This window comes from Balaenoptera physalus, assembly GCF_965194825.1.
Source record: "Balaenoptera physalus genome assembly, chromosome: 10".
NCBI classification, from domain to species: Eukaryota; Metazoa; Chordata; class Mammalia; order Artiodactyla; family Balaenopteridae; genus Balaenoptera; species Balaenoptera physalus.
In genome coordinates this window covers 10,218,115-10,246,064 of record NC_138889.1, presented here as the reverse complement: position 1 = coordinate 10,246,064, position 27,950 = coordinate 10,218,115, and the positions used below count along the sequence as shown (strand labels likewise).

Below are 27,950 nucleotides of genomic sequence, written 5' to 3'. Positions count from 1 at the left end.
CCACAACGCATAATATGGATTTCAAAGTCAATCAGAGTTTTCTGTGTTCATAGTCAGAGACCTTAGCATAAAGAGACCTCAATAAATACTCTGTTTCAGACCTTTATTAAACAGATTTTTTAAAAAAACAAAGCAGAAAAAAACCCCGCTGTGCCTGAGTAAATATTCTTAATTATTTAAAATTTCCTCTCTGATAATTCCAGTATTCCTATCATATCTGAGTTGGGTTCTCATGTTTGCTTGATGTCTTCAGAATGTTCTTTACCTTTCCATTTGACGTGTCTTGTGACTTTTTTTTAAACATCTTATGGAGTATAATTGCTTTACAGTGTTGTGTTACTGTGTGCTGTATAACAAAGTGAACCAGCTATATGTATACATATATCCCCATATCCCCCCGCCTTGTGTCTCCCTCCACCCTCCTGATCCCATGCCTCTAGGTGGTCACAAAGCACCGAACTGATCTTCCTGTGCTATGCGGCTGCTTCCCACTAGCTATCTATTTTACATTTGGTAATGTATATATGTCCATGCCACTCTCTCACTTCGTCCCAGCTTACCCTTCCCCCTCCCCGTGTCCTCAAGTCCATTCTCTATATCTGCGTCTTTATTACTGTCCTGCCCCTAAGTTCTTCAGAACCATTTTTTATTTTTAGATTCCATATATATGTGTAGGCATACAGTATTTGTTTTTCTCTTTCTGACTTACTCCACTCTGTATGACAGACTCTAGGTCCATCCACCTCACTACAAATAACTCAGTTTCATTTCTTTTTTTGGCTGAGTAATATTCCATTCTATATATGTGCCACATCTTCTTTATCCATTCATCTGTCAGGGACACTTAGAAGCTTTTGCACAGCAAAGGAAACCATAAACAAGACGAAAAGACAACCCTCAGAATGGGAGAAAATATTTGCAAATGAATCAACAGACAAAGGATTAATCTCCAAAATATATAAACAGCTCATGCAGCTCAATATTAAAAAAACAAACAGCCCAATCTAAAAACAGGCAGAAGACCTAAATAGACATTTCTCTAAAGAAGACATACAGATGGCCAAGAAGCACATGGAAATCTTCTCAACATCACTAATTAGAGAAATGCAAATCAAAACTACAATGAGGTATCACCTCACACCAGTTAGAACGGGCAGCATCAGAAAATCTACAAACAACAAATGCTGGAGAGGGTGTGGAGAAAAGGGAACCCTCTTGCCCTGTTGGTGGGAATGTAAATTGATAGAGCCACTATGGAGAACAGTATAGAGGTTCCTTAAAAAACTAAAAATAGAATTACCATATGATCCAGCAATCCCACTCCTGGGCATATACCCAGAAAAAACCATAATTCAAAAAGCCACATGCACCCCAATGTTCACTGCAGCACTATTTACAATAGCCAGGTCATGGAAGCAACCTAAATGCCCATTGACAGACGAATGTATAAAGACGATGTGGTACATATATACAATGGAATATTAGCCATAAAAAGGAATGAAATTGGGTCATTTGTTGAGACGTGGATGGATCTAGAGACTGTCATACAGAGTGAAGTAAGTCAGAAAGAGAAAAACAAATATCATATATTAACGCATATATGTGGAACCTAGAAAAATGGTACAGATGAACCGGTTTGCAGGGCAGAAATAGAGACACAGATGTAGAGAACAAACTTACGGACACCAAGTGGGGAAAGCGGCGGGGTGGTGGGGGTGGTGGTGTGATGAATTGGGCAATTGGGATTGACATGTATACACTGATGTGTATAAAATTGATGACTAATAAGAACCTGCTGTATAAAAATAAATGAATAAAATAAATTTTAAAAAACACCTTTACAGACAAGCAAAAGCTAAGAGGATTCAGCACCACCAAACCAGCTTTACAACAAATGCTAAAGGAACTTCTCTAGGCAGGAAACACAAGAGAAGGAAAAGACCTACAATAACAAACCCAAAACAATTAAGAAAATGGTAAAAGGAACATACATATCGATAATTACCATAAATGTAACTGGATTAAATGCTCCAACCAAAAGACATAGACTGGCTGAATGGATAAAAAACAAGACCCGTATATATGCTGTCTACAAGAGATCCACTTAAGACCTAGGGACACATACAGACTGAAAGTGAGGGAATGGAAAAAGATATTCCATGCAAATGGAAATCAAAAGAAAGCTGGCATAGCAATACCCATATCAGACAAAATAGACTTTAAAACAAAGACTATTACAAGAGACAAAGGACGATACTACCTAATGATCAAGGGATCAATCCAAAAAGAATATATAACAATTGTAAATATATAGGCACCCAACATAGGAGCACCTCAATCCATAAGGCAAATACTAACAGCCACAAAAGGGGAAATCGACAGTAACACAATCATAGTAGGGGACTTTAACACCCCACTTTCACCAATGGACAGATCATCCAAAATGAAAATAAATAAGGAAACACAAGCTTTAAATGATACATTAAACTAGATGGACTTAATTAATATTTATAGGACATTCCATCCAAAAACAACAGAATACACATTCTTCTCAAGTGCTCATGGAACATTCTCCACGATAGATCATATCTTGGGTCACAAATCAAGCCTTGGTAAATTTAAGAAAATTGAAATCGTTTCAAGTATCTTTTCTGACCACAACGCTATGGAATACATATCAATTACAGGAAAAAATCTGTAAAAAATACAAACACATGGAGGCTAAACAATACACTACTTAATAACCAAGAGATCACTGAGGAAATCAAAGAGGAAATCAAAAAATACCTAGAAACAAATGACAGTGAAAACACAATGACCCAAAACCTATGGGATGCAGCAAAAGCAGTTCTAAGAGGGAATTTTATAGCAATACAGTCCTACCTTAAGAAACAAGAAATATCTCAAATACACACTTAACCTTACACCTAAAGCAATTAGAGAAAGAAGAACAAAAAACCCCCCAAAGTTAACCGGAGGAAAGAAATCATAAAGATCAGATCAGAAATAAATGAAAAAGAAATGAAGGAAACGATAGCAAAGATCAATAAAACTAAAAGCTGGTTCTTTGAGAAGATAAACAAAATTGATAAACCATTAGCCAGACTCATCAAGAAAAAAAAGGGAGAAAAATCAATAGAATTAGAAATGAAAAAGGAGAAGTAACAACTGACACTGCAGGAATACAAAGGATCATGAGAGATTACTACAAGCAACTATATGCCAATAAAATGGACAACCTGGAAGAAATGGACAAGTTCTTAGAAATGCACAACCTTCCGAGACTGAACCAGGAAGAAATAGAAAATATGAACAGACCAATCACAAGCAATGAAATTGAAACTGTGATTAAAAATCTTCCAACAAACAAAAGCCCAGGACCAGACGGCTTCACAGCTGAATTCTATCAAACATTTAGAGAGGAGCTAACATCTATCCTTCTCAAACTCTTCCAAAATATAGCAGAAGGAGGAACACTCCCAAACTCATTCTATGAAGCCACCATCACCCTGATACCAAAACCAGACAAAGATGTCACAAAGAAAAAGCTACAGGCCCATATCACTGATGAACATAGATGCAAAAATCCTCAACAAAATACTAGCAAACAGAATCCAACAGCACATTAAAAGGATCATACACCATGATCAAGTGGGGTTTATCCCAGGAATGCAAGGATTCTTCAATATACGCAAATCAATCAATGTGATACACCATATTAACAAATTGAAGGAGAAAAACCATATGATCATCTCAATAGATGCAGAGAAAGCTTTTGACAAAATTCAACACCCATTTATGATAAAAACCCTCCAGAAAGTGGGCATAGAGGGAACTTTCCTCAACATAATAAAGGCCATATATGACACACCCACAGCCAACATTGTCCTCAATGGTGAAAAACTGAAACCATTTCCACTAAGATCATGAACAAGACAAGGTTGCCCACTCTCACCACTATTATTCAACATTGTTTTGGAAGTTTTAGCCACAGCAATCAGAGAAGAAAAAGAAATAAAATGAATCCAAATCGGAGAAGAAGAAGTAAAGCGGTCACTGTTTGCAGATGACATGATACTATACATAGAGAATCCTAAAGATGCTACCAGAAAACTTCTAGAGCTAATCAATGAATATGGTAAAGTTGCAGGATACAAAATTAATACACAGAAATCTCTTGCATTCCTATACACTAATGATGAAAAATCTGAAAGTGAAATTAAGAAAACACTCCCATTTACCACTGCAACAAAAAGAATAAAATATCTAGGAAAAAACCTACTTAAGGAGACAAAAGACCTGTATGCAGAAAATTATAAGACACTGATGAAAGAAATCAAAGATGATACAAATAGGTGGAGAGGTATACCATGTTGTTGGATTTGAAGAATCAACATTGTGAGAATGAATATACAACCCAAAGCAATCTACAGATTCAATGCAATCCCTATCAAACTACCACTGGCATTTTTCACAGAACTAGAACAAAAAATTTCACAATTTGTATGGAAACACAAAAGACCCCGAATAGCCAAAGCAATCTTGAGAAAGAAAAACGGAGCTGGAGGAATCAGGCTCCCTGACTTCAGACTATACTACAAAGCTACAGTAATCGAGACAGTATGGTATTGGCACAAAAGCAGGTACATTTTTCTAGTTAGGTACCAGAGCCTTGTAGAACATCCCTCTGTCACAGTGATCATGGCTGAGGAAAACTCCCACTTTCAAGCTCATTCAGAAACAATGCTCCAGGAGCTCTCTCTGTCCCTTCACAATTCTTTCTTTCATTCCATTTCTTTGTGAGATGAACAGTGGATTCAAAAACTGGGCTCTGCATCATTAGCTGTGCAGTCTTGATCAAGTCACATAACTATTTCCTTGTCTATAAAACAGGATGAGGAGACTTATCTTTTAATAGGATTTGTAAAATGTGGCACATATTATGGAGTACAGATTTTCCTTCTGAGAGACAAAAGGGAGGAGTCAAATTACCATGTTGAAAGAGTAAATCCCAGTAGGACAAGCTTTTGCCATATATTTTTGTTTGTGTTTTGAAAGCAGGAAATAAATCTTCCTTTGCAAAGGGGAACCCCTGTTTTGCGGTTAGACAAAGAATCCTGACATTACATGTGACAATCTATTCTGTAGACAAAAATACTATTGGTTAATTTTTAATCACAGTCACAATCCACAGATATGTAGACAAGTTAATAACAATTTCAATTCCATTTCTGACAAAATATCAGTTGACCAATACCATAAACAGAGGCATTTGTTATTGGTGTGGATTGTGAAAGGCGAGCAGAATAGTGTAGCTGATACATTCCCAAGCATTCTCAAGAATAAAGAACCTTAGTTCAACAAAGTATTCAATTGCTATATATATGCATACTGAAAATCTAGAATAAGAGTCATTAATAAAAGAACTCTGAAAAATTCTGGAAATATTTACAAGTTTACCATACCCACAATTTGTCATTCCTTCTCTGTTTTATGAAATTGTAAGTAATAAATCATTGAAACAGGAAAGGGTGCTGTGTAATGAAACCAAGAAAGAAAAAAATTGGTTAGACAGCATACCCCTCCATGGCTTACCTTGTATGGGAATGACACAAGAAAAGAAGTAAGTAGTGTTATCTTTAGATGGGAAAGGTTATTGGCCCATTGTCTCCAACTGGTATAGGGTTACTTAGGGCTGAGAATGACCCTCTAGTCCAAGAATAGGCCCATGGGGTTACATCATGCGGCAAGAAAAGAAAAGAAATTAGAGAAGAAATCCTGCCAAGAAGAATTTAGAAAGACAAATGAAGAAAATGAAAAAAAAAAAAAAAGAATAATAGGAAGAAGATAAAGTGGAGCAGGAAGAGAAGGAAAAGACACAAAAGTGGAGGTATAAATGGTTCAGCTCAGTTTGTAATTCTCTTCAGGGTTTTCTTCAGAGCAATTTTGACATCCTTGTTCCTGAGGCTATAAATGGGAGGGTTCAACATGGGTACTACATTGGCGTAAAACACTGAGAAAAATTTCCCCTGACCCACAGACCCAGCAAATGATGGCTTGACATGAATGAGCAGCCCAAATCTATAGAATAGACCAACTGTTATGTGGGAGCCACGGTGCTGAAGGCTTTGGAGCAACCTTTATCTGATGGTATGTGAAGGATATTGAAAAGAATCAAGGTATAAGAAACAGAGATAATGAAGCTAGATACCATGACAACTGTGCCCACAACAACAGAAACCACAAGCTCATTGGCATAGGTGCTGCTGCAGGAGAGCTGGAGGAGGTGGAAGATGTCACACAGGTAATAGTTGATGATGTTGGAATCACAAAAGATCAGCCTGATCATATACCCTGTATGGACCACAGCACTGGCAAACCCCATCACATATGAACCAGACATCAGCAGAGAACAGATCTGAGGGGACATGGTGATTGTGTACAGCAATGGCTTACAGATGGACACATAGCAATCACAGGCCATGGCTGTCTACACATAGCACTCAGAGTTGACAAAAAAGCAGAAGAAAAATAGCTGAGACATGCATCCTGTAAAGGAGATGATCTTCTTCTCTGAAATAAATCTCATTAGCATTTTGGGGGTAAAGACACATGAGTAACAGAGATCAATAAAGGACAGATTAAAGAGGAAAAAATACATGGGGGTGTGAAGGAGTGAATTTAGACAAATTAGATTCATCAAGCACAAACTGCCTACCACAGTGACCATGTAGTTCACCAGAAACAGGAAAAACAAGAGCAGTTGGAGTTCAGGTTGGTCTATGAATCCCATAAGGATAAACCCAGTCACAGGGGAGGCATTTTCCATAGCCATTCATTGCACAATTGTGATCTGCAGGAACAGGGGTAGAAACTGACATTAACAATGGACTTTTCTTCTTTGTTTTCCAAGGGAGAGCTGGATCTGCTGGTTTATAATCTCAGTTTTATAAAGACATACATTAAGACATCCAAAAAGCAAGACTTATGATTATTTCTGATGATTCCTCATTTTCTCCTTTCTACCCTTACTACTATTGTTTGTCTCTGTTCAGAAAGCATGCTGGTAGACTCCCAGTGTCTCTGCATGTCATTTTCTCCGTTCTCCCCTGTGTCTGTTAAGGATCAGGGCTGAAAAGAGCAATTAAACAGATAGTGTTCCCCACAACCATTGATTTATGTAGTTTGGAGTCTGAAAAGAAAAGAGGGGGTTGATTCAACCCTCACCTTCTTTTTCCTAAATGCCTCACTGCCATTGAACCTTAAGGCTCCTTCTGCCCTACAGTCCTGAGAGGGTCGAAGTTTCTGACAATGAAGGAGGCAATATCTGCCAGCACAGTCCTCAGTCTTTGACTTGCTAAAAGAGGTATGCTGGGGAACAAGCCATAATTTCTATTTGAGAATTTACCCAGAAGGTCTTCTTCACTTGCAAGGAGGAAAGCAACCTTATATGAGCTCCAAAACAATCAGTTGATTCAAATGAGATTCTATTCCATGCCCTATAGTTCTGGGAAAATTGGAAGCACAGAAAATTATTCTCTCCCTCATGATTTCCTTTCAAGTTAAATGAGCCCACTGAGGGTAGAAATTACTGAGTTTGTGTTTCCATCCTGTATCATAGATCCTTGGAGACACAATGTTCTACTCAGTTTATAATTTCACAGTGAGAATTCTTAACCCCCAATGCAGAAAAATGGGTGCCCCTTTTGTACTTTCTTCATCATCTCCTGGTGTCTATGCACAGTTCTAAAAAAGGAACATCTGGGGCATGATCACTTGCCTTTACTAGCACTTTCCTAGAGCCTCTGGGATTGCATTAGTGAAACAGTGTATCATAGCTTTAGCACTGTCCATGCTTATGGATTTCACCTCTGTAAAGACGTGTTGTAGCAAAATGGTTAAAAGAACAGGCCCCTCAAGTCAGACTTAGTTTAAATCTGGATGTTAAACTTCTTAATTGTAAGACTGTAGACAATCATATAACCTCTCTGATCCCTGCATATTTTTATATACTTATCCTTATGTATATCTATAAAATGAGGCTAGCAAAAGAGCTATCTCATAGGGCTGTTTTGTGGATTAAATTAGTTAAGTCACCCAAAGTTTATTAGGAACATGCCTGACATATAATAGAAGCCTGAGAAGTGTTCCCATTGCTATTAATCCATATTCATTATAGCAAGATTTCTCAACTTAGCACTAATGGTATTTTGAAGTGGATAATTCTTTGTTGTGTTCTGTATATTATAGGATAGATCACATGCTAGGGCACAAAACAAGTCTCAACAAATTTTAGAGGACAGAACTTATATCAAGCATTTTTCCAACCACATGGTATAAAACTAAAAATCAATTACAGAAAGAAAAATGGGAAAAACACAAACACGTGGAGACTAAACAACATGCTACTAAAAGAGCAATTGGTCAATGAAGAAATCAAAGAGTAAATCGGAAAATACTTTGAAACAAATGAAAATGGAAACAACACAATCCAAAATCTATGGGATGCAGCAAAAGCAGTTCTAAGAGGGAAGTTTATAGTGATACAAGCCTTCCTCAAGAAAGAAGAAAAATCTCAAGTAAACAACCTAATCTACCACCTAAAAGAATTAGAATAAGAAGAAGTAAGAAAGCCCAAAGTCCAGGAGAAGGAAGGAAATAATAAAGTTCAGAGAGGAAATAAATAGAGATAGAAAAAATAGCACAAAAGATCAAGGAAACAAAGAGCTAGTTTTTGAAAAGATTAAAAAAAAATGATAAACCACTAGCCAAGCTCACCAGGAAGAAAATATAGAAAACCCAAATAAACAAAATAAGAAAAGAAAGAAGAGAAAGAACAACTGATACCACAGAGATACAAAAAAATCATAAGAGAATGTTACAAACAGTTATATGCCAACAAATTGGACAACCTAAAAGTAATGGACAAATTTCTAGAAACATACAACCTTCCAAGACAGAATCAAGAAGAAACAGGCAATTTGAACTGACCAATCACTAGTAGTGAAATTGAATTTGCAATTAAATGTCTCCCAGAAAGAAAAAAAAAAAAAAAAAAAAGCCCATGACTGAACAGCTTTACAGGGGAATTCTACCAAAAATATGAAGAAGAAATAATACCTATCCTTCTCAAACTGTTCCAAAAAATGAAGAGGACAGAACATTCCCAAACTCATTCTACAGGGCCACCATTACCCTGATACCAAAATCAGGCAAAGACACTACAAAAAAGGGAAGGTAGAGGCCAATATCTCTGACACATATAGACGCAAAAATCCTCAACAAAATATTAGCAAACCAAATCCAACAATATATAAAAAGGATCATACACCATGATCAAGTTGGATTTATTCTACAGTCACAAGGATGGTTCAGCATTCACAAATCAATCAATGTGATAAACCACATTAAGAAAAGGAAGAATAAAAATCACAATCATCTCAATAGACAGAAAAAACATTTGACAAAATTCAACATCCAGTCATGATAAAAAACACTTAGCAAAGTGGGTATTGAGGGAACATATCTCAACATAATAAAGGCCATTTATGACGAATCCACATCTAACATCATACTCAATAGTGAAAAGCTGAGAACCATACAAAGATGCCAGTCTTGCAACTTCTATTTAACATAGAATTGGAAGTCCTAGCCACAGCAATCACACAAGAAAAGGAAATAAGAGGTATCCTAATTCGAAGGGAAGAAGTAAAATTGCCACTATTTGCAGATGACATGATACTTTATATAGAAAACGCTAAAGTTTCCACCCCAAAGCTATTAGAATAAATGAATTCAGCAATGTTGTGGGATACAAGATAAACATACAGAAATCTGTTGAGTGTCCATACACAAATAATGAAGTATCAGAAAAAGAAAGTAAAAAATAAATCCCATTTAAAATAGTTTCAAAAAGAATAAAATACATAGGAATAAACTAAACCAAAGAGGTGAAAGACCTATAATCTGGAAAATACAAAACACTGATAAAGGAAACTGAATATGATACAAAGAAATGAAATGATATCCCGTGCTCTTGGGTTCAAAAAATTAATGTTGTTAAAATGGCCATACCACCCAAAGCAATCTAAAGATTTAATGCAATCCCTAACAAAATACCCATGATATTTTTCACAGAACTAGAACAATTAATCCTAAAATTCACATAGAACCAAAAAAGACCCCAAACTGCCAAAGCAATCTTGAGAAAAAAAGAACAAAGCTGGATGTATTACCCTACCAGACTTCAGACTATACTACAAAGCTACAGTAATCAAAACAGAGTGGCGCCTGTACAAAACCAGACACACAGATCAATGAAACAGAATAGAGATCCCAGAAAAAAACCCCACACATTTATTGTCAATTAATCTACAACAAAGAAGTGAAGAATATACGGTGAAGAAACGACATTCTTTTCAACAAGTGATGCTGGGAAAACTGGACAGCTACTTGTAAAACAATGGGATGATAACATTTCCTGACCATATACAAAAATAAACTGAAAATGGATTAAAGACCTAAATGTAAGACATGAAACCATAAAACTCCTAGAAGAAAACATAAGCAGCACACTCTTTGACATAAATTGTAGGAATATTTTTTTACATCTGTCACCTATGGTAAATGAAATAAAAGCAAACAGAAACAAACAGGACCTAATTAAACTTAAAAGCTTTTGCATAGCAAAGGAAACCATCAACAAAATGAAAAGACAACATACTGAATGAGAGAAAATATTTATAAATAATATGACTGATAATGGGTTAATATCCAACATATGTAAACAGATCATACAACTCAATATCAAAAAAACACAAACAACACAAGTTAAAAATGGATAGAAGACCTGAATAGACATTTTTCAAAAGGAGGCATATAGATGGCCAACAGACACATGAAAAGATGCTCAACATCGCTGTCAGGGAAGTGCAAATCAAAACAACAAGATTGCGCCTCACAGCTGTCAGAGTGGCTATTATCAAAACTCTACAAATAACAAATGTTGGAGAAGATGTGGAGAAAAGAGAACACTTGTACACTGTTTGTGGGAGTGTAAATTGGTGCAGCCACCATGGAAAACAGTATGGAGATTCCTCAGAAAAACTAAAAAATAGATCTACCATATGATCCAGCATTTCCACTGTTGCAGGTATATCTGGGAAAAAAACAAAAACACTAATTTAAAAAGATACATATGCCCCAATGTTTGTAGCAGCACTATTTACAATTGCCAAGATATGGAAGCAACCCAAAGGCCCATTGACAGACGAATGGATAAAGATATGATAGATAGATAGATAGATAAAGATGGAATATTACTCAGCCATAAAAATATTGAAATTCTGCCATTTGCAGCAACATGAATGGACCTAGTGAAATAAGTCAGACAGAGAAAAACAAATACTGTATTATATCACTTATATATGGAATCTAAAAAAATAATACAAATGAATGTATATGCAAAACAGAAACATGCTCACAGATATAGAAAACAAACTAGTAGTTACCAAAGGGGAGAGGGAAGGAGGGAGGGGCAGATTACGTGTATGGGACTAAGACTTAAAAACTACTATGTATAAAATAAATAATCAGCAAGGATATATTGTACAGTGCAGTGAAATATAGCCATTATTTTGTAATAACTTTAAATGGAGTATAATCTATAAAAATATTGAATCACTATGTTGTACAAATGAAACTAATATGATAGTATAAATCAACTATACTTGTTAAAAAGGAAACATAAATCTTAAGTGTATGGCTCAATGAATTTTACCTATATATATGCCCATGTAAAATATAGTTCAAGATACACATTTCCTAGAAAGGTTCCCTTGTTCCCCTTCTCAGTCAATACCCACCCCCTCCCCAGAGGTAACCACTATTCTTACTTCTTGCCCTCCAAATACATCTGACATTCTAAATATACAAACAGAAAAGCACTGGAGAAATAGGGAAATTAGAGAAAACAGCATCTACTTTATATCTGTTTATTATCTTATTGGAGAGACAAGGTGTTATGGTCAAGTGTTGAAATACTAAACCCCCCAAAGGTGATGATATTGGGAGATGGGGCCTTAGAAGGTACTTAAGTCATGAAGATGGAATCCTCATAATTGGGATTAGTACCTTATAAAAGACATCTCACAGAAATCACTAGCCCCTTCCACCTTGTGAGCATATAATGAGAAGGCAGCGACCCAGAAAAGTGCCCTCACCCGTTTATGCTGGTACCCTGGTCTTGGACTTCCAACCTCCAGAACTGTGAGAAATAAATTTCTGTTGTTTATAAGTCATTGAGTCTGTGGTATTTTGTTACAGCAGCCTGAATGGACAGAGATACAGGTTTAAATAAGCACAAAAAATGTTGAAAAAAATATAGTTTATTATCATTAATATATACCTTTTTTCATGATAAATCCCATTAGATAAGTAAAACAATGTCTAACATATTTCTCCTAACTTAATGTGCAGTATTTTCCTTTAAAGTGATAAATAACAAGCTATGCAGTAAGAGCTATGTGCTCTTTTTTAAAATATTTGATGTCATTGTAGATAATAACGAATGCAAGTTTTATAATAAACCAGTCAGCCCCCTTGCTAGGATCCTAAGTTACATATGTATTATTCCTTTAATGGTACTTTGTTAACACCATCTTTGGCAATAAAAGGTGGAGCTACATGTATTCTCTTCAATATTAAATGAACTGGGCTGATAGAGGCTCTCAAAAACAGGTGGTACATGGTATAGATTTTGCCATACTCAAAGGGAATAAGAAAGGGCAAAATATAAAAAGAAAGTTGATAAGAAATATAGAACAAAAGGAAAAGATCAGAGAATCTGATGATACTTCAAGCTATATACTAGTTTGTATTAAGACATTTTATTGAATCCTGTTCCCTATACCAGCAAGAGTATCGACAAGAATGAGACTATTTCTACAGTATTTGGCACTTCTGTGTTTAGATGAGTAAGATATAATTTTAACTTTCTGTGATTTATGATTCACCATATTTGTCCAGATTAGGAATAACTCAGAAGATGGAAGTAAGAAAAAATTATTTTTAAAAAGGTCAGCATATTTATTCCTTTTATAAACATGTTGTTAGTTATTTAGTAAACTGATATGAGGTGCAGGAGATACAGAGGCCAAATATGAGACAAGATCAGCAATGAGGGAAGTGATAAGTCTATACCACATATAAAAAAAATCTGTAGAAGCAACATGGTGATAAATACACTCTTCTTGAAAGACACCAGTAAAAATTAATAAAAAGTTGAATTTCTTTACAATATCGCTGATTCAAATTAGAACATGGTTCTCCTCTGGATTTTTAAACAGGGATTTCCTCAGTGTAACTTTGATATCCTTGTTTCTCAAAGTGTAAATCAAAGGATTGACCATGGGCACCACATTAGTATAGAAAACAGAAGAAATTTTTTTCAAGTCCATAGATCCAGGAGAAGAATATTTAAGGTATATGAATGCTGCTGAACCAAAAAAAAGAGAAAGAGCAATGATGTGGGAGCTACAGGTGCTGAAGGCTTTCGATCTTCCCTTAGCGGATTTGATATGAAGAATGCTAGTAAGAATGAAGATGTAAGAAACTAGGATGGTGAAACTGGGTACTGTGATATTAATACCCACAACAATGAGAACTACCACCTCACTGACATAAGTGCTGGTACAAGAGAGTTGGAGGAGTGGGAGGATGTCACACAAGTAATGGTTGATTATATTAACATTGCAGAAGGTTAGTCTAAGCATGCACCCTGTGTGGGCAGAGGCTCCAGTAAACCCCACCACATACGCAGCCAAAGATAGCACCAAACAGACCTTATGGAACATGGTGACCTTATACAGCAATGGAGTACAGATGGCCACATAGCGATCACAGGCCATTGAGGTCAACATATAGCACTCAGAGATGACAAAAAAGAGAAAGAAAAACAGCTGAGTCATGCACCCAACATAGGAGATGATATTCTTCCTGAATACAAAGTTCATCAGCATCTGGGGGGTGAAAACAGAGGAGCAACAGAGATCAATGAAGGTTAGGATGAAGACTAAATAGTACACGGGGGTGTGGAGGTGAGAATTTAGACCAATAAGAATGATCGAGCCCAGGTTGCCCACCATGGTGACAATGTAGATCGTTAGAAACAGGTAAAAGAGGGACTGCTGGAGCTCTGGATGGTCTGTTAATCCAGAAGAATAAATTCAGTCACTAAGGAGTCATTTCTAGCCAGCATTCTCAACTTCGGAAATCTGTGAGAATAGAAGAAAACTACATTAATAGGGAACCCAGCTCTGTCCTTACATCCTCTCTTTTATATGAGCTTTACAAGAAAGAGACTCAGACTGGCAGAAATCATGTCTTCCTTTGCTTCATAGGGTCTGTAAGTACTTCAACACACACCCCTCAACATTTAAATCACTGTCCTTTGTTGCATGAGCTGCACGGAACAAACAACGGCTTTATCTTTACTAGAAGACAGAGGGATGGGGTAGCTGAGGAACAAGCCTACTTGTTGATGGGCTTTGGTGGTGGGGTTGTATCCCCATCTCTCCATCCTATTCATCTGACCAGTCACTTTTTAGTTCCTACTCATGTTTCCATCACTCTACTAGGTATCTCAGTTCCCCTGTGATGACCTTCAAGAAAGAGAGAACTCCCACAGGGCAGAGACCATAACCATATTCTGCTTCCTAGAAGGGAGTTGCTAAGAGTCTCTCGGATTTTCCGGTACTTTACTACAAGATTCCATGAAGTCAGTAATTGATAACAGGTACGGAGGAGAGCCTTGGTGGCCTAAACTTTATACTTAACCATATACTGCATTGTTTCCACACATTCTCCTCCTCTATTCCATCCTAGCTGAATATAGAATGAATAAAGGAAGTTGGATGTGCTTTCCCAGGTTTTGTAGGATGGCATGAAAGTGAAATAAATTAATTTGGGTGCTGATTAAATTAGCTGTTGTTAGTGAATATATATCAAGCTGTATACTTACTATGACATGTAAACTTGTACAGTACATATATTTCGACAAAAATAATTCTTTTTCACACACACTGTATTTTATTTTTACAAGAAATAAACTGACACCAAGCATTGTAAATGGATGACCACAACAAAAGCAACAATGATTGCAATTACCAAACACGAAACACACTCATACTATGTCATAATATTGACATTCAGTCCAGTAATCCTCCACTGTAACAGCTCCTTTACTTTGCTGTGAAAATTGATTTGTATATTTTTTGCCTCTGAGTCCTTGTGGGATTTTTTTTTTTATTCAAACAGAAAGTCACAAAAATTATAATCATCCTCATCAGTTCACTCAGTCCCATGTAATTTTTTTTTCATCTTGATCTTTTGTTAGCACTTTTATGAATTCATCAGTTTTCCATTAGAGTTCTGAAAATGCTTATTCATTCAGTTCAGCAGTATAGTCAGTTACCAGAAACCTGTACTTGTCAGAGTCTTTTCCATGAATTCCTTGAAGATGAAACCCTTTTATAGGAACATTTTTGCAAAAACATCAGAGTACACCCAGAACTGTCTGTAAATGACAAAAGACTTAAAAATGACCACGGTTAAAGATTTGATGAAAGTTCATAATAATGCAATTGACAAGGAAATTTAGTTATTTCTGAGATATACATTTTAAAGTAATAACTAGAATTATGACTTATAACATTATACAAGAGCATATAAGAGTTTTAGAAATTTCATGTAAGGTCTGAAACATTTATATTAACATATTTCCATACAAATAACTCTGGCAACCATAGACACTACAGAATTAAACATAGCCAAAATCCTAGCCAGGATACCAAAAATTCTCACCCTAATAGCCATTAACTAAGTTGTTAGTACCTGAGACAGCACATTCTCTTTCAACAAAATACTACAAGACAAAGAAACAGTCTAAAGAGTTAATGCAAGCCACAGAACCAGACTCAGATAAGAATGAGATGTGGAAATTATTGAACAGGAAATTAAAATGACTATAATGAATATGTTAAGGACTCTAAGGGAAAAATAGACAATGTGTAAGAATCGATGGGTAAACAGAGAGATGGAAACTCTAACAAAAACTATCAAAAGAAAGTGCTAGAAATAAAAGGCACAGTAACATAAATGAAGCATTCCTTCTACGTGCTCATCAAAACCCAACACAGTTTAGAAAAAGAACCAGTGGCTTGAAGATCAGGCAACTGAAACTTCCCAAAATCAAATCCAAAGAGAAAAAAAGTGTAAAATAGAGCATTCAAAAACTCTGAAACAACTTCAAAAGTGAAAAAATATGCATAATTGGAATATCAGAAGGTGAGAGTGAACAGCTGATCCTCCTCTTCCTTACATTTTCTTGAGAAGTGATTTATATAACTAAGTTAATTTACACATTTAAATCATTTACATTTCTTTTTTGATTTCTTACTATTATCTCCATAGCATTATATGTTTGCCCTTATGAGGATTTGGCATCAATAACTAACACAGATTTCATTCAGGAGAACACCCTTTTACTCAAAGTCTTACTCAGTGCAACTTGGACATCTTTGTTCCTCAAACTGTAAATGAAAAGATTCATCATTGGCCCCACAATGGTGTAAAAAACTGTGGATACTTTATCTCGATTCAGAGACCCAGCAGGAAAAGGCTTCAGATACATGAATGCTGATGATCCAAAGAAAAGAGAAACCAGAATTATGTGAGAGCTGCAGGTACTGAAGGCTTTGGACCTGCCCTCTGTAGTACAGATGCCGAGGATGTTGGAGAGGATCAAGGTATAAGAAATGGAGATGGTGAGACTGGGCCCTATGACACTGACGCCCACCACAACGAAAACCACCAGCTCATTGATGGAGGTGCTTGTGCAGGAGAGCTGGAGGAGAGGAGGAATGTCACACATGTAATGATCGGAGATGTGGCCATCACAGAAGGAGAGTCTCAGCATGCACCCAGTGTGGGCCATGGTACCCACAAGCCCCATCGTGTATGCACCCACCATCTGCGTGAGGCAGACCTGATGGGACACGGATACCCTGTAAAGCAGGGGCTTACAGAAGGCCACATATCGATCATAGGCCATTGAGGTCAAAATACAGCACTTTTCAATAACAAAGAAGGAGAAGAAACAGAGCTGAACCATGCACTCTGCTTAAGAGATGACGTTTTGGTTTACAAAACTCATCAGCATTTTAGGGGTAATGACAGAGGAGTAGCAGAGATCAATGAAGAAAAAGGTGAAGAGAAAGTAGTACATGGGAGTGTGCAGGTGAGGGTTCAGACCGATCAGAATAATCAAGCCCATGTTCCCCACCATGGTGACCAGATATATTCCTAAGAAAATGAGAAAGAGAGGCAGCTGGAGTTCTGGCTATTGTGTTAAACCCAGCAGGATAAACTCAGTCACTGAAGAGTCATTCCCTGGGGCCATTCTTCCCTAGGACATATCTGTGGGAACAGGACAAAGGGTAACATTAAAATGAGTACCCAGCTCTCTCCACCCAATCCCACTATAATGAGGTTGAGACCCAGAATAGGAGAATGAACCCAAGCCAACCCTCTGTGTGCCTTTGTTTTCTCCTTTGTGTAAAGGCTGAGGGAATTTTTAAAGATAATATATATCAAAAACACTAACGAGCAAGTTCTACAGGGATAAGATTCAGTAACCCTGTGACCACACATGACTACAGCATCTCTGCTCCACTTCTGCTTTGATAGCTTACCAGGCCCACCTAATGATCAATGATTGTCTCAGCAGAGAGAAGGTGTGTCATTTCAGGGAGTCCTTGGCTTTCTGAGATGAGGTTTGGAAGAATAACATGACAGATAAAATTCAACACTCACCCTTTCACATGGGGGCCTCAATCCTGCTGGATTAACTGAGCTCAGAGAAATAAAGTAACTTCCATCCTCCCAGACCGTCAGACTTCCACAAGCTCTCAGAAAGGTCCTAATGCCTCTCCCTGCTGAATGCAACATAGACTCAGATCAAAGTTGCTAAGCTCAGAGAAAAGAATATAATTTCCATCCTCCCTGAATGTCACAAAGAGGACTTCCACAGACTCTCAAAGAGGTCTCAATGTCTCTCCCTGACTGCATAGACTCAGATCAAAAGGCAGATTTGGGTCAATACAGGAAGTTTTCAAATGCCAAAATCAAGGTCAGCTCACTATGAGAGGCCATTAGGAACCATTCGAGATTTTTACTTCTCTTTTGACACAGGATTGAAATAATCTAAGTGCAAGCTTAGAAAGAGTAATATGGCAATGGCTGGCAGAATGGACTGGCATAAGAGAGACTGGAGGCAAGGTGACTCGCAAGAGGCAATTACAATAGTCGATGAATGATAAAAATGCCCTGAATTAACAGTGCTACTGTGAGCAATTCAAAGAAACAAACACATGCAAGAGACACTGAAAGGAAAGAGCCATCAGAACTTCTCACAAAGGGGATAGAAGTAGACCAAAAAAATCCCAAAGATATTAGCCTAGGTGCTTGGTTAAATTATGGTGTTAACTACAAACAGAGAGAATTCAGAAAGAATGGACATATTCATAAACAATATGCATTCAGTTTTGAACATGGTGATCTTGAGTTGCCATCTGGACAAGCAAGTAGAAGTATACAACCTAAATAAGGCTAAATAATGCTCAAGAGGAAGACCAGAATCTGAGAAAAAGATTTGGGGACCATTTCCACAGAGGTTAAAGCCATGGAATCAGGTGAACTCAATGAGAAAGAATAGAAAGAAAAAGAGCAGAGACGCAAGAAAAACATGTGGGAAATCCCTCATATGGTTTTTACACGTAGGATAGTTGAAAACCTAATCATTACAAAAATGAGTCCCAATTATTATCATCAGACACTTAGAAATTACAAGGGGACTAAAAATTCCTTAGGGCAAACTTGAAATGTGTCTCACAAGATAGACATTCTTGGGCTTAGCCTTGATGAGGACCTTAGAGATTCATTAAAACTATTTTATTTCCTGGAAAATGTTAAGAACTCTTATTTAGGTGATGCAAGAACCAGAAACACTCCCTTTAAGTTTATATTACATCAAATCACATTACAAGAAAAGTTTGTGGCAAGGTACTAAATTAGAATTAAAGGTCATTCTTTCACCTTTAACACAACCAATGGAAATACAGGCAGAGAATGAGTGTAGAGATACTCTGAGCTTATTCTTACATTGCAAAACTAACTCATTACCCTCCTTTCTTCTACCTACATGATGGTCACAGTAGCCTGATTTAGTTATAATGAAATGTGTCAAATAGTTATCCTTTTCACTGATATATACCACGGTATCTTTTGTTAATTGCTGGCTCCTTTTTAAGTAACTCAAGCCTGATATGTTCTAATTTATCAAAGTCAGTGGCAATTTAAGTTTTATACCATATTATCATAAAGATGCAAAAAATGTAAACCTTTTTTAACTAAATAGAATTTTAATTTGCAGTATTATGTCACACTGAGCTAAGCTGCTGCAAGCATCTGGAATCACTGGCTAATAATATATTTTTAAATGTAAATATATAATGGAAAGCGTTAAATCTGCAAGTGTCAGGAAGAAAATGGGAAGGCAAGATCTAATTCAGCAGATCTGGGGTGGGGTCCTAGATTCTGGTTTGTTTGTTGTTTGTTTGTTTTTGAAAGGTGTAAAGTCTGTGTCTAAACTCATGTTTTTGCAAGTGGACATCTGATTTTTCTAGCATCATTTGTGAAGAAGACTACCATTATTCCATTGATTGCCTTTGCTCTTTTGTCAAAGATCAGTTGACTATATTTTGTAGGTCAACTTCAGGTTCTCTCTTCTGATCCATTGTCTTTTCTTTCATCACTACCACACTGACTTGATTACTGTAGTTTTATAGTGAGTCCTGAAGTTGGACAGTATCTGTCCTACAACTTTGTTCTCCTTCAGTATTGTATTTGATATTTTGGGTCTTTTCCCTTTCCATATAAACTTTAGAATCAGTTTGTTGATATCCACAAAAACTTGCTGGGATTTTGATTGGGATCACATTGACGATATAGATGAAGTTAAGAAGAATTGACAACTTAACATAATTGAGTCTTCTAATCCACAAACATGGAGTATATTTCCATTTATTTAGATTTTTTATTACTTTTATTAGAGTTTTGTTGTTTTCCACATATGGATCCTTTATATATTTTGTTAGACTTATAACTAAGTATTTCTTCTTTTTGGAGGGTAGGGATGGGGTGACAATATGAATAGTATTGAGTTTTTCATTACAAATTCCAATCATCCGGTGCCTGGTATATAGGAAAGCTATTAACCTTTGTATGTTAACTTTGTATCCTGTGACTCTCCTCTAGCTACTTATTAGTTCCAAGAGGTTTTTTTTGTTCATTTGTTTAGTAGTTGTTGCTGTCAATTTTGAGGGACTGTCTACAGAGACAATCATGTCATCTGAGAACACAGACAATTGTATTTCTTTTTTTCCAATATGTATTTAAAAATGGTTTAAAGTTATAATTCCAAGAAGCAATACAGGCTCAAATATTAATAAATTTGAAAAAAGGTATCTCAACATCCTTTGTCCTAAGGAAAATGTAAATTAAAATTATAATGAGATACCACTGCATACACACTAGAATGGCTAAAATTAATGACTGTCTATACCAAGTGAACATGTGGATGTGGAACACCTGGAACTTTCATACACTGCTGTTAGAAGAGTAAAATTATATAGGTACTTTGGAAAACAAATTGGTATTTTCTAGTAAAGTTGCACCATATGTAGCATCTGATCCAGACATTCCACAGCTATCACATATACAGAGAAATTAGTGCATATGTCAAAAAAAATACTTGTACAAGAATGTTCACTGAGGTTTTATTTCAATAGCCAGATTTCCATCAATAAGAGAATAGATAAGGAAATTGCAGAAAATACATTCAATGAGATATTTCTCATAAAACTATGTTCTGATACATGCACCAATATGGTTGAAATACAAAAATCATTATGTTGAACGAAGATGGCAGACTCAAAAGAGTATAAACAGTATGATTTTATTTATAAGATTTTAAAGAACAGGCAAAATTACTCTAAAGTGATAGAAATGAGAGCAATGGTTACCTCAACTGGTGCATGGGATTTGTCTACTGACTAGAAAGTGACATAAGGGAAATTTCTGGGGTCATGGAAATGTTCTGTATCTTTTTCTGGGTGGTGATTAAATGAGTTTATACTTAGGTAAGAAGTCATCAAGCTGTAGACCTCATATTTGTATATTTTACTATATGTAAACTAGGCCTCATAAAATATAATTTGAAATGTTTTTATAAAACTTTATAAGGAAAATTTATTTGTATAAAAATTTATACAGCTCAATAGTTTAAACAATATATTGTTCAGTAGATCTCTCAGGACTTACTATGGAAAACTAGTCTGTGTTTTTGTAACACATCTCTAATATCTACTATCAGTATGGGTAGGCCAATCCACACCTTTCCATACCAAACTTAGAGGCTTAATACTGGACCAGATGGGTCAGTAGTCTTACACAGGATTGGGCTTGGGTGTTTCCAGAAAGAATATTCTGACTTATATTGAATCCATGTCTCCAACCTGGGGAAATTCAATGAAGTTGACATAAAGAAAGAAAACCGAGAAAAAAAATAATCAGATACAACTGGGACATTAATCACTTCCCGTTTAAGCTTGTGCTCCATGAGCCCTGCCAATTATTACAGTGTGTTTGTGTTTCTATCACCAATAGTGACAGCCAAGCTTCAATCTCTTTTTTCTTTCTTATAAAAAATTTACAAATGAGTTATTTCAGTTTAAAAATATGGCAACATTTCTTGTTTAAAATAACAGGAAATCCAACTAAAAACTAGCCTAAAACTTGGCATGCAAAAAGCAGGAAAATTCAATCCACAATGAGGAAAAACCTCAATCTGTAGAAACATACTGAAAATAACATATTTTTAAATTAGCAGACAAGAAAAAAAAGAGCTGTTATTAATATATTCTATATATTCAAGAAAAAAATGTCAAGGCATGACAAGGCCCACAGTGACTTCCTTGATCTGAAAAATACAATGTGTGAAATGAAAAATACACCAAATCCAAAAAAATACATAGTCCAAAAATAATCATGAGAAAAACATTAGAAATCCCAATTGAGGGATATTCTACAAAATACCTGACTAATACTCTTCAAAACTGTCAAAGTTATCCAAAACATGGGAAGTCTGAGAAAATGTGACAGCCAAGAGGAACCCAATGAGACATGACTAATCAACGCAATGTGGTATACCGAATGGGATCCTAGGATAGAAAAGGGACATTAGGTAAAAACTAAGAAAATCTGGATAAAGTATGGACTTTAACAATAATTATCAATATTGGTTCACTAACTGTGACATATGTATCACACTAATGTAAGATAGCAAGAGGAACAAGATATGAAATATATAGTAACTCCCTGTATTATATTAACAATTCTTCTATAAATCTAAAATAATTCTAAAATAAAAAATTTATGTAAAAATAAATGTGTTGAATGGAGTTAACACCACATCAGAAGAAACGATGAGTGAACTTAAAGAATAGCAATAGAAAGTACCCAAAATGATATCCAGAGACAAAAAAAAAAAGCCTAGAAAAGAATGAACAGAGCATCAGTGAGCCCTAAGACATCATATTATGTAATTGGAGTAACCTCATATGTATGTAATTGGAGTCCCAGACAGCAGAGAGGAGGAGTGGTAGAAAAATATTTGAAGACATAACAGCTGAAGACATCCACCTAAAGTATCACTATACAGTGAATGCCCCCTTACCACCTAATCTAATTTGAGAACAAAGTTGACTAAATAAGCTATTTAACAACTGTCATTTCTGGTATTGTTGGACTAGGCTATTGGGTCTACCACCCACTCAAAACAGCTAAAAATACTGAATAAAATATTCTACAATATTCTATTTTATGAACTGGTTTGTGATTACATAAATTTTGCATCATTTATTAAATTGCAAATGTATGTATTATGAAGTTTTCAGGATATATTTGATGGTAAAATCAGAAAAGTTCATATATTCATTACCTACTATAATGTAAATTATTCAAACATCAGAAATATCTCTTAAATGAGATTTATCATTTTTTATTAAATAACATTCCCAAGTAAAATATACTCATAATTCTAAATGAAAATTGGTACTTGCTTCTGGAATATAATTTGTTAACAGGCTTTGTGCTTGAAAGTTATTTGCAATTCTTGAGCAAGAATTTTTAATGACTATATCTCCAATTTCTTTTATAATCATCATCAATGAGAAATTTTGTATGCATAAGTGGTAGAGTTTAGATCATTCTTACCACCATTTAAAACTTTGCCGTTGAAATCATATTTAAATAATGTGAGTTATTTTCTTTTTACTGACAAATTTAATGTTCAACAAATTTGGAACTAATTTCGCTTTTTCATTTCAAATATTTCAAAATAACAGAGAAACCCAATTTGCAGAAGGCTTGTGCATTCTTAGAGCAATCACACTTCAACTAGTTTAGATGCCACGAAAAGGATAAATTGGCTGGAGATGGACAGAAGTATGTGAAATGGGGAGCTAGAGACTAGGGCATCTGCCTGGAGCTGGGAACATCAGGACTCCTTGCCTGGCATCCACCACAGGCCAAGCACTGTGCTCCTGGGCACCTGAAACAGACTCCCCCAGCAGCCCTGTGGGACTCTGGTCCACCACAGGCACTGTCCCCTCTGCATGTAGCTGGTGACCAGGTGGTGGAGTGCCTTTTTGGTTGGGCTGTTGAAATAGAGCAGTGAGTGCCTCACTTGGCTGACCATTCTTGACGCTGGCCAAAGTACGGTATATGCCATCACGTCAGACACATTCTATTCTTACCCTTCCGAGAGCATCTGTCTAGGATATACTCTAGGCTCGATGCCTTTAATGTGAATTCATCTGGGGATTCCGCATGAAGAAAACAAATTTTTTCCCAATTAAAATTGTATTTATGAAGCATATACAGAAGGATAATAAAGATACCTATGTCTTCAAGAAATTCATCAAGTTATGGACATAATACTTCCAAATATCCTAAAGGTGTTTTAAAAATGTTTGATATATTGAAAAAATTTTTACTTCGAATTCTATAATTATAGTTATTTTTAAAACACTGCAATTGAATTTTTAATCATTTTAGTTTTATATGAGTTGTGATTTTAATAATTTTAAATGATCATTTTTGCCACGTTGATCAAAAGAATATAAAGTCAACTTGTAAAGTAAGTCTGTTGATTCACAGACCAAGCCAGGCATTTTACTGACTCATACTGCCAGCAGAGTGTGCTGGGAAATTGGATATCACATTCAGACTACAAGGCATGTGTCATGCCTGCAACTATATTTTGCCTACATAAACCAACATAATCCCAAAAAGGGTGTGAAACTGGTAAGTCATGAATATACATGGCCTTTTATTTGGCTGGACAGGGCCAACCATTCATGGAGGTGTGTCTTTCTCCACACGTTTTGTCTGCTTGGTTCTACTGCATTTTAACCTCAGATGAACTCTCCCCGTGTAGTGAAAACAGGACTACTAGAATCCCTAGATTTAATCTTACCAATTCAGTAACTACAAGTAGAAAAGTTTGTTTAAATAATTTTGGCAGAAAAGACTGTAGTCAAATGACTATTTCTGACTAATCACTGTCATCAGGGTTTGGCATGTGCTAATTAGACAGGATATGTCTTGTGAGATGGGCAAGTCCGTCCAACAAAATCACATGAAAGGTGTTCCCTGTTTCAAATTCCAGTCAAAAAACAGCATACTATGTATTTCCCATGGAGGATATTTTAAAAAGATAATTGGATATATAGACATTGCAAGGAGAAAAGAGCAAAAGATGAAGCAGAGAAAACATAAAGACTAATAACCTATAAAAAATAGCTACCCAGAACTGAGAGAACAAACAGAAAGAATAAGAAGCATAACCAGATTCTAGAATCTCAGAGGAGAAGCTCTATAGGATTGGTGCTTGGATTAATGGAGGGTTTGGAGATGCCCCACAGCTGGTGCTTGGACCTCTGCAATAGAGGCTCCAAGAGGGTGCAAGGTCCAACATGGAGGGAGACCAAGAAGAAGGCCTGACAAGTGCTTGAGCCACTCAAGGGGCAAAGTCTGGGCTATAATAAAGTGAGGGAGGATACTACAGCTGTTAAGGAACTGCTATCCAGCTATTCACTATACATAAGGGGGTGTACCAAGTTAGGCACATTTCCATGTGCTTATTGGCTATTTACATATGTTCATTTGGGATGTGTCTTTCAAATCATTTGCCAATATATGATATGATCTTTTCATCACTGAGACACATTTTATATTCTGGATACAATACCTTTATCAAATATATGTTTTGCAAATATTCTTCCAGTCTGTGCCTTGCCTATAAATATTTTTTTGATAAACAGATGTTCTAATTGAAATGAAACTCATTTTCTCTTTTTTTTTTCTTTTAGATTTAGTGCTTTCCAGAATATGTTTAAGAAATCTGTGCCTACACTAACATACTTTTCTATGTTTTCTTCTAGAAGGTTTATGTTAAAGTTTCATGTGTATAGTTTTGATCTATTTAAAATTAATTTTTGTGTATGATGTGAGGTAGAGATCAAAGTTCATTGTTTTCCTCATGAGTAGTTAGTATTTCCAGCATCAATTGCTTAGAATGATTTTTCTTTACTTACAGATTTACACAGTTGCTCAGTTAAAAATCAATCAACTATATAAGTGAGGATCTGTTTCCGAATATTCTATTGTGTGCCATGGATTTATCTATATTTATAACAAAACCAATCTGTCTTGATTACCATATCCTAAAACTAAGGTTTAAAATCAGTTAGTGTTAAGTCCTCTATGTCATTTTAGAGTTCTCCAAGAAACAGATGCTAAGAAATGATTAGACTTCCAAGACATTTATTGTGGTAAGTGCCTGTGAAGGATAAAATGGGAATGAGTGGGAGTCAGTGAGAAAGCCTTCAGACCAGGATGAAAGTGTGATACCTACGAAAGGAGAGAGAGAAGAAAGGATTGGGTAGGAAAACCTCAGACCACAGTGCAGTTCAAAAAAATCTCAAATAGGATGATAGGAAGTCCCTAAACAAAGACTGCCTATCAGAAGAGATCCACGTTACACAGAAATTGGCCAGGCCGGTATGACCCCCCATGCTAAGCCATTGGCTGAGGCCATCTTAGAGTAAGCATGGACTCTGCCTGAACACTATGGTGGATCCAAAGGAGTATCGGCTATAGACAGTCAATGATGCTCCCCACAGGTGGCTCTACTGAAAGGGAGTCAGCAGCACCTCTCTATGGTTGCCACACTTTACTCCTCAAAAGAAATTATACCCCAAAGTTCCTTCTGACTTATTTTTTGTCATTTATTACTATATTTTATTAATTATTATTTATAACATTAAATTTATTATTATTATTCAAACAAGATAATCCAATTCAACAAGAATATTTTTGACCTGCCACTATATTTGATACTCTAAATATATGAATGGGAAAAGCATTGGAGAAATAGGGAAATTATAGGGAGAAGCATCTAGGTAAATATATTTATTGTCTTACTGGTGAGACGAGGTTTAAGTAAGTTCAAAAAATGTTGCTAGGATTATGGTTTACTATATTAATACACAACTTTTTTCATGATACTTCACTGGATAAGTGAAACATGGCTAAAATGTTTCTCCTAACACCATGTGTAGTATTTTCCTAAAGTGATAAAAAACAAAATTGACAGTAAAACCATATGCTTTTTTCAAAATATCTGGTGTCATTTTAGAGAGTAATAAACACAAATTTTATAATAAACCACCCATTATGCTTACTGGGATCCTGAGATACATATGTATTATTTCTTCTAATCATCCTCTCTTAATTCCATGTTTGGCAATAAATGGTGGAGTTATATGTATTCTCTTCAATATTAAAGGCATTTGCCTTATAGAGGGTCTCAGAAGCAGGTGGCATGTAAAACAGATTTGGCCATTTTCAAAGGGAACAAGAAAAATAATAATAATAAAAGGAAAATTGGTATGAAAAATAGAACAAAATGATAACATCAGAAGGATCTGATCCTACTTTAAGCTATATATGCAATTTGCAATGAAGACATTTCTTTGAATCCTTCTTCCTATACCAGGAACAATATTGTTTTAAAAGACAATTATTCTGCAGTGTTTGGGCACTTCTGTGTCTAGAACAGCAAGCTCTAATTTTAACTTTATGTATTTATGAAACTCACCATATTTGTCCAGATTAGGAATAGCCCAGGAGACAAAGACAGTATGAAAAAAATCAGTTCATACTTTCCTTTTATGAAGATGCTACTAGTTATTTAGGAAACTGGTACAAGATGCAAGAGATACGTAGGAAAAGTGAGACAAGCTATAAGGAAAGTGATGAGACAAGTCTATTATACCACATATAACACAATCTGTAGGACATAGTTATGAACAAATATCATCTTGAAAGACAATAAAAATTGAATGTCTTTACATTATTGTTGTTTGTAATTAGAACATGTTTCTCCTCTGGATTTTAAAATTTATTTATTTTTATTTATTTATGGCTGTGTTGGGTCTTCGTTTCTGTGCGAGGGCTTTCTCTAGTTGTGGCAAGCGGGGGCCACTCTTCATTGCGGTGCGCGGGCCTCTCACTATCACGGCCTCTCTTGTTGTGGAGCACAGGCTCCAGACGCGCAGGCTCAGTAGTTGTGGCTCACGGGCCCAGTTGCTCCGCGGCATGTGGGATCCTCCCAGACCAGGGCTTGAACCCGTGTCCCCTGCATTGGCAGGCAGATTCTCAACCACTGCGCCACCAGGGAAGCCCTCTCCTCTGGATTTTAAACAGGG

General features: G+C 36.1%; 3 protein-coding genes and 1 pseudogene across 4 annotated transcripts in view; all 4 read right to left on the bottom strand.

Moving 5' to 3' along the window:
* The window catches only part of TMEM225 (transmembrane protein 225), a 188,197-nt gene that overhangs the window by 52,991 nt on the left and 107,256 nt on the right, over positions 1-27,950 (bottom strand). The gene's annotated exons all lie outside the window — the stretch shown is intronic.
* Positions 297-6,835, bottom strand: LOC309636997 (olfactory receptor 8C8-like; the record flags this gene model as incomplete). Its single annotated transcript, XM_082410933.1, is given in 3 exon segments — positions 297-6,115; positions 6,118-6,490; positions 6,494-6,835. Coding segments are annotated over 3 exon segments (924 nt in total). The 3' UTR covers positions 297-5,906.
* Positions 13,293-14,277, bottom strand: LOC309636993 (olfactory receptor 8B3-like). The gene is given in 2 exon segments (XM_082410924.1): positions 13,293-14,215; positions 14,218-14,277. Coding segments are annotated over 2 exon segments (948 nt in total). The 5' UTR covers positions 14,258-14,277; the 3' UTR covers positions 13,293-13,307.
* Positions 16,526-27,914, bottom strand: LOC309636996 (olfactory receptor 8B3-like; annotated as a pseudogene). The gene has a single exon. The product of its transcript is annotated as an olfactory receptor 8B3-like (transcript).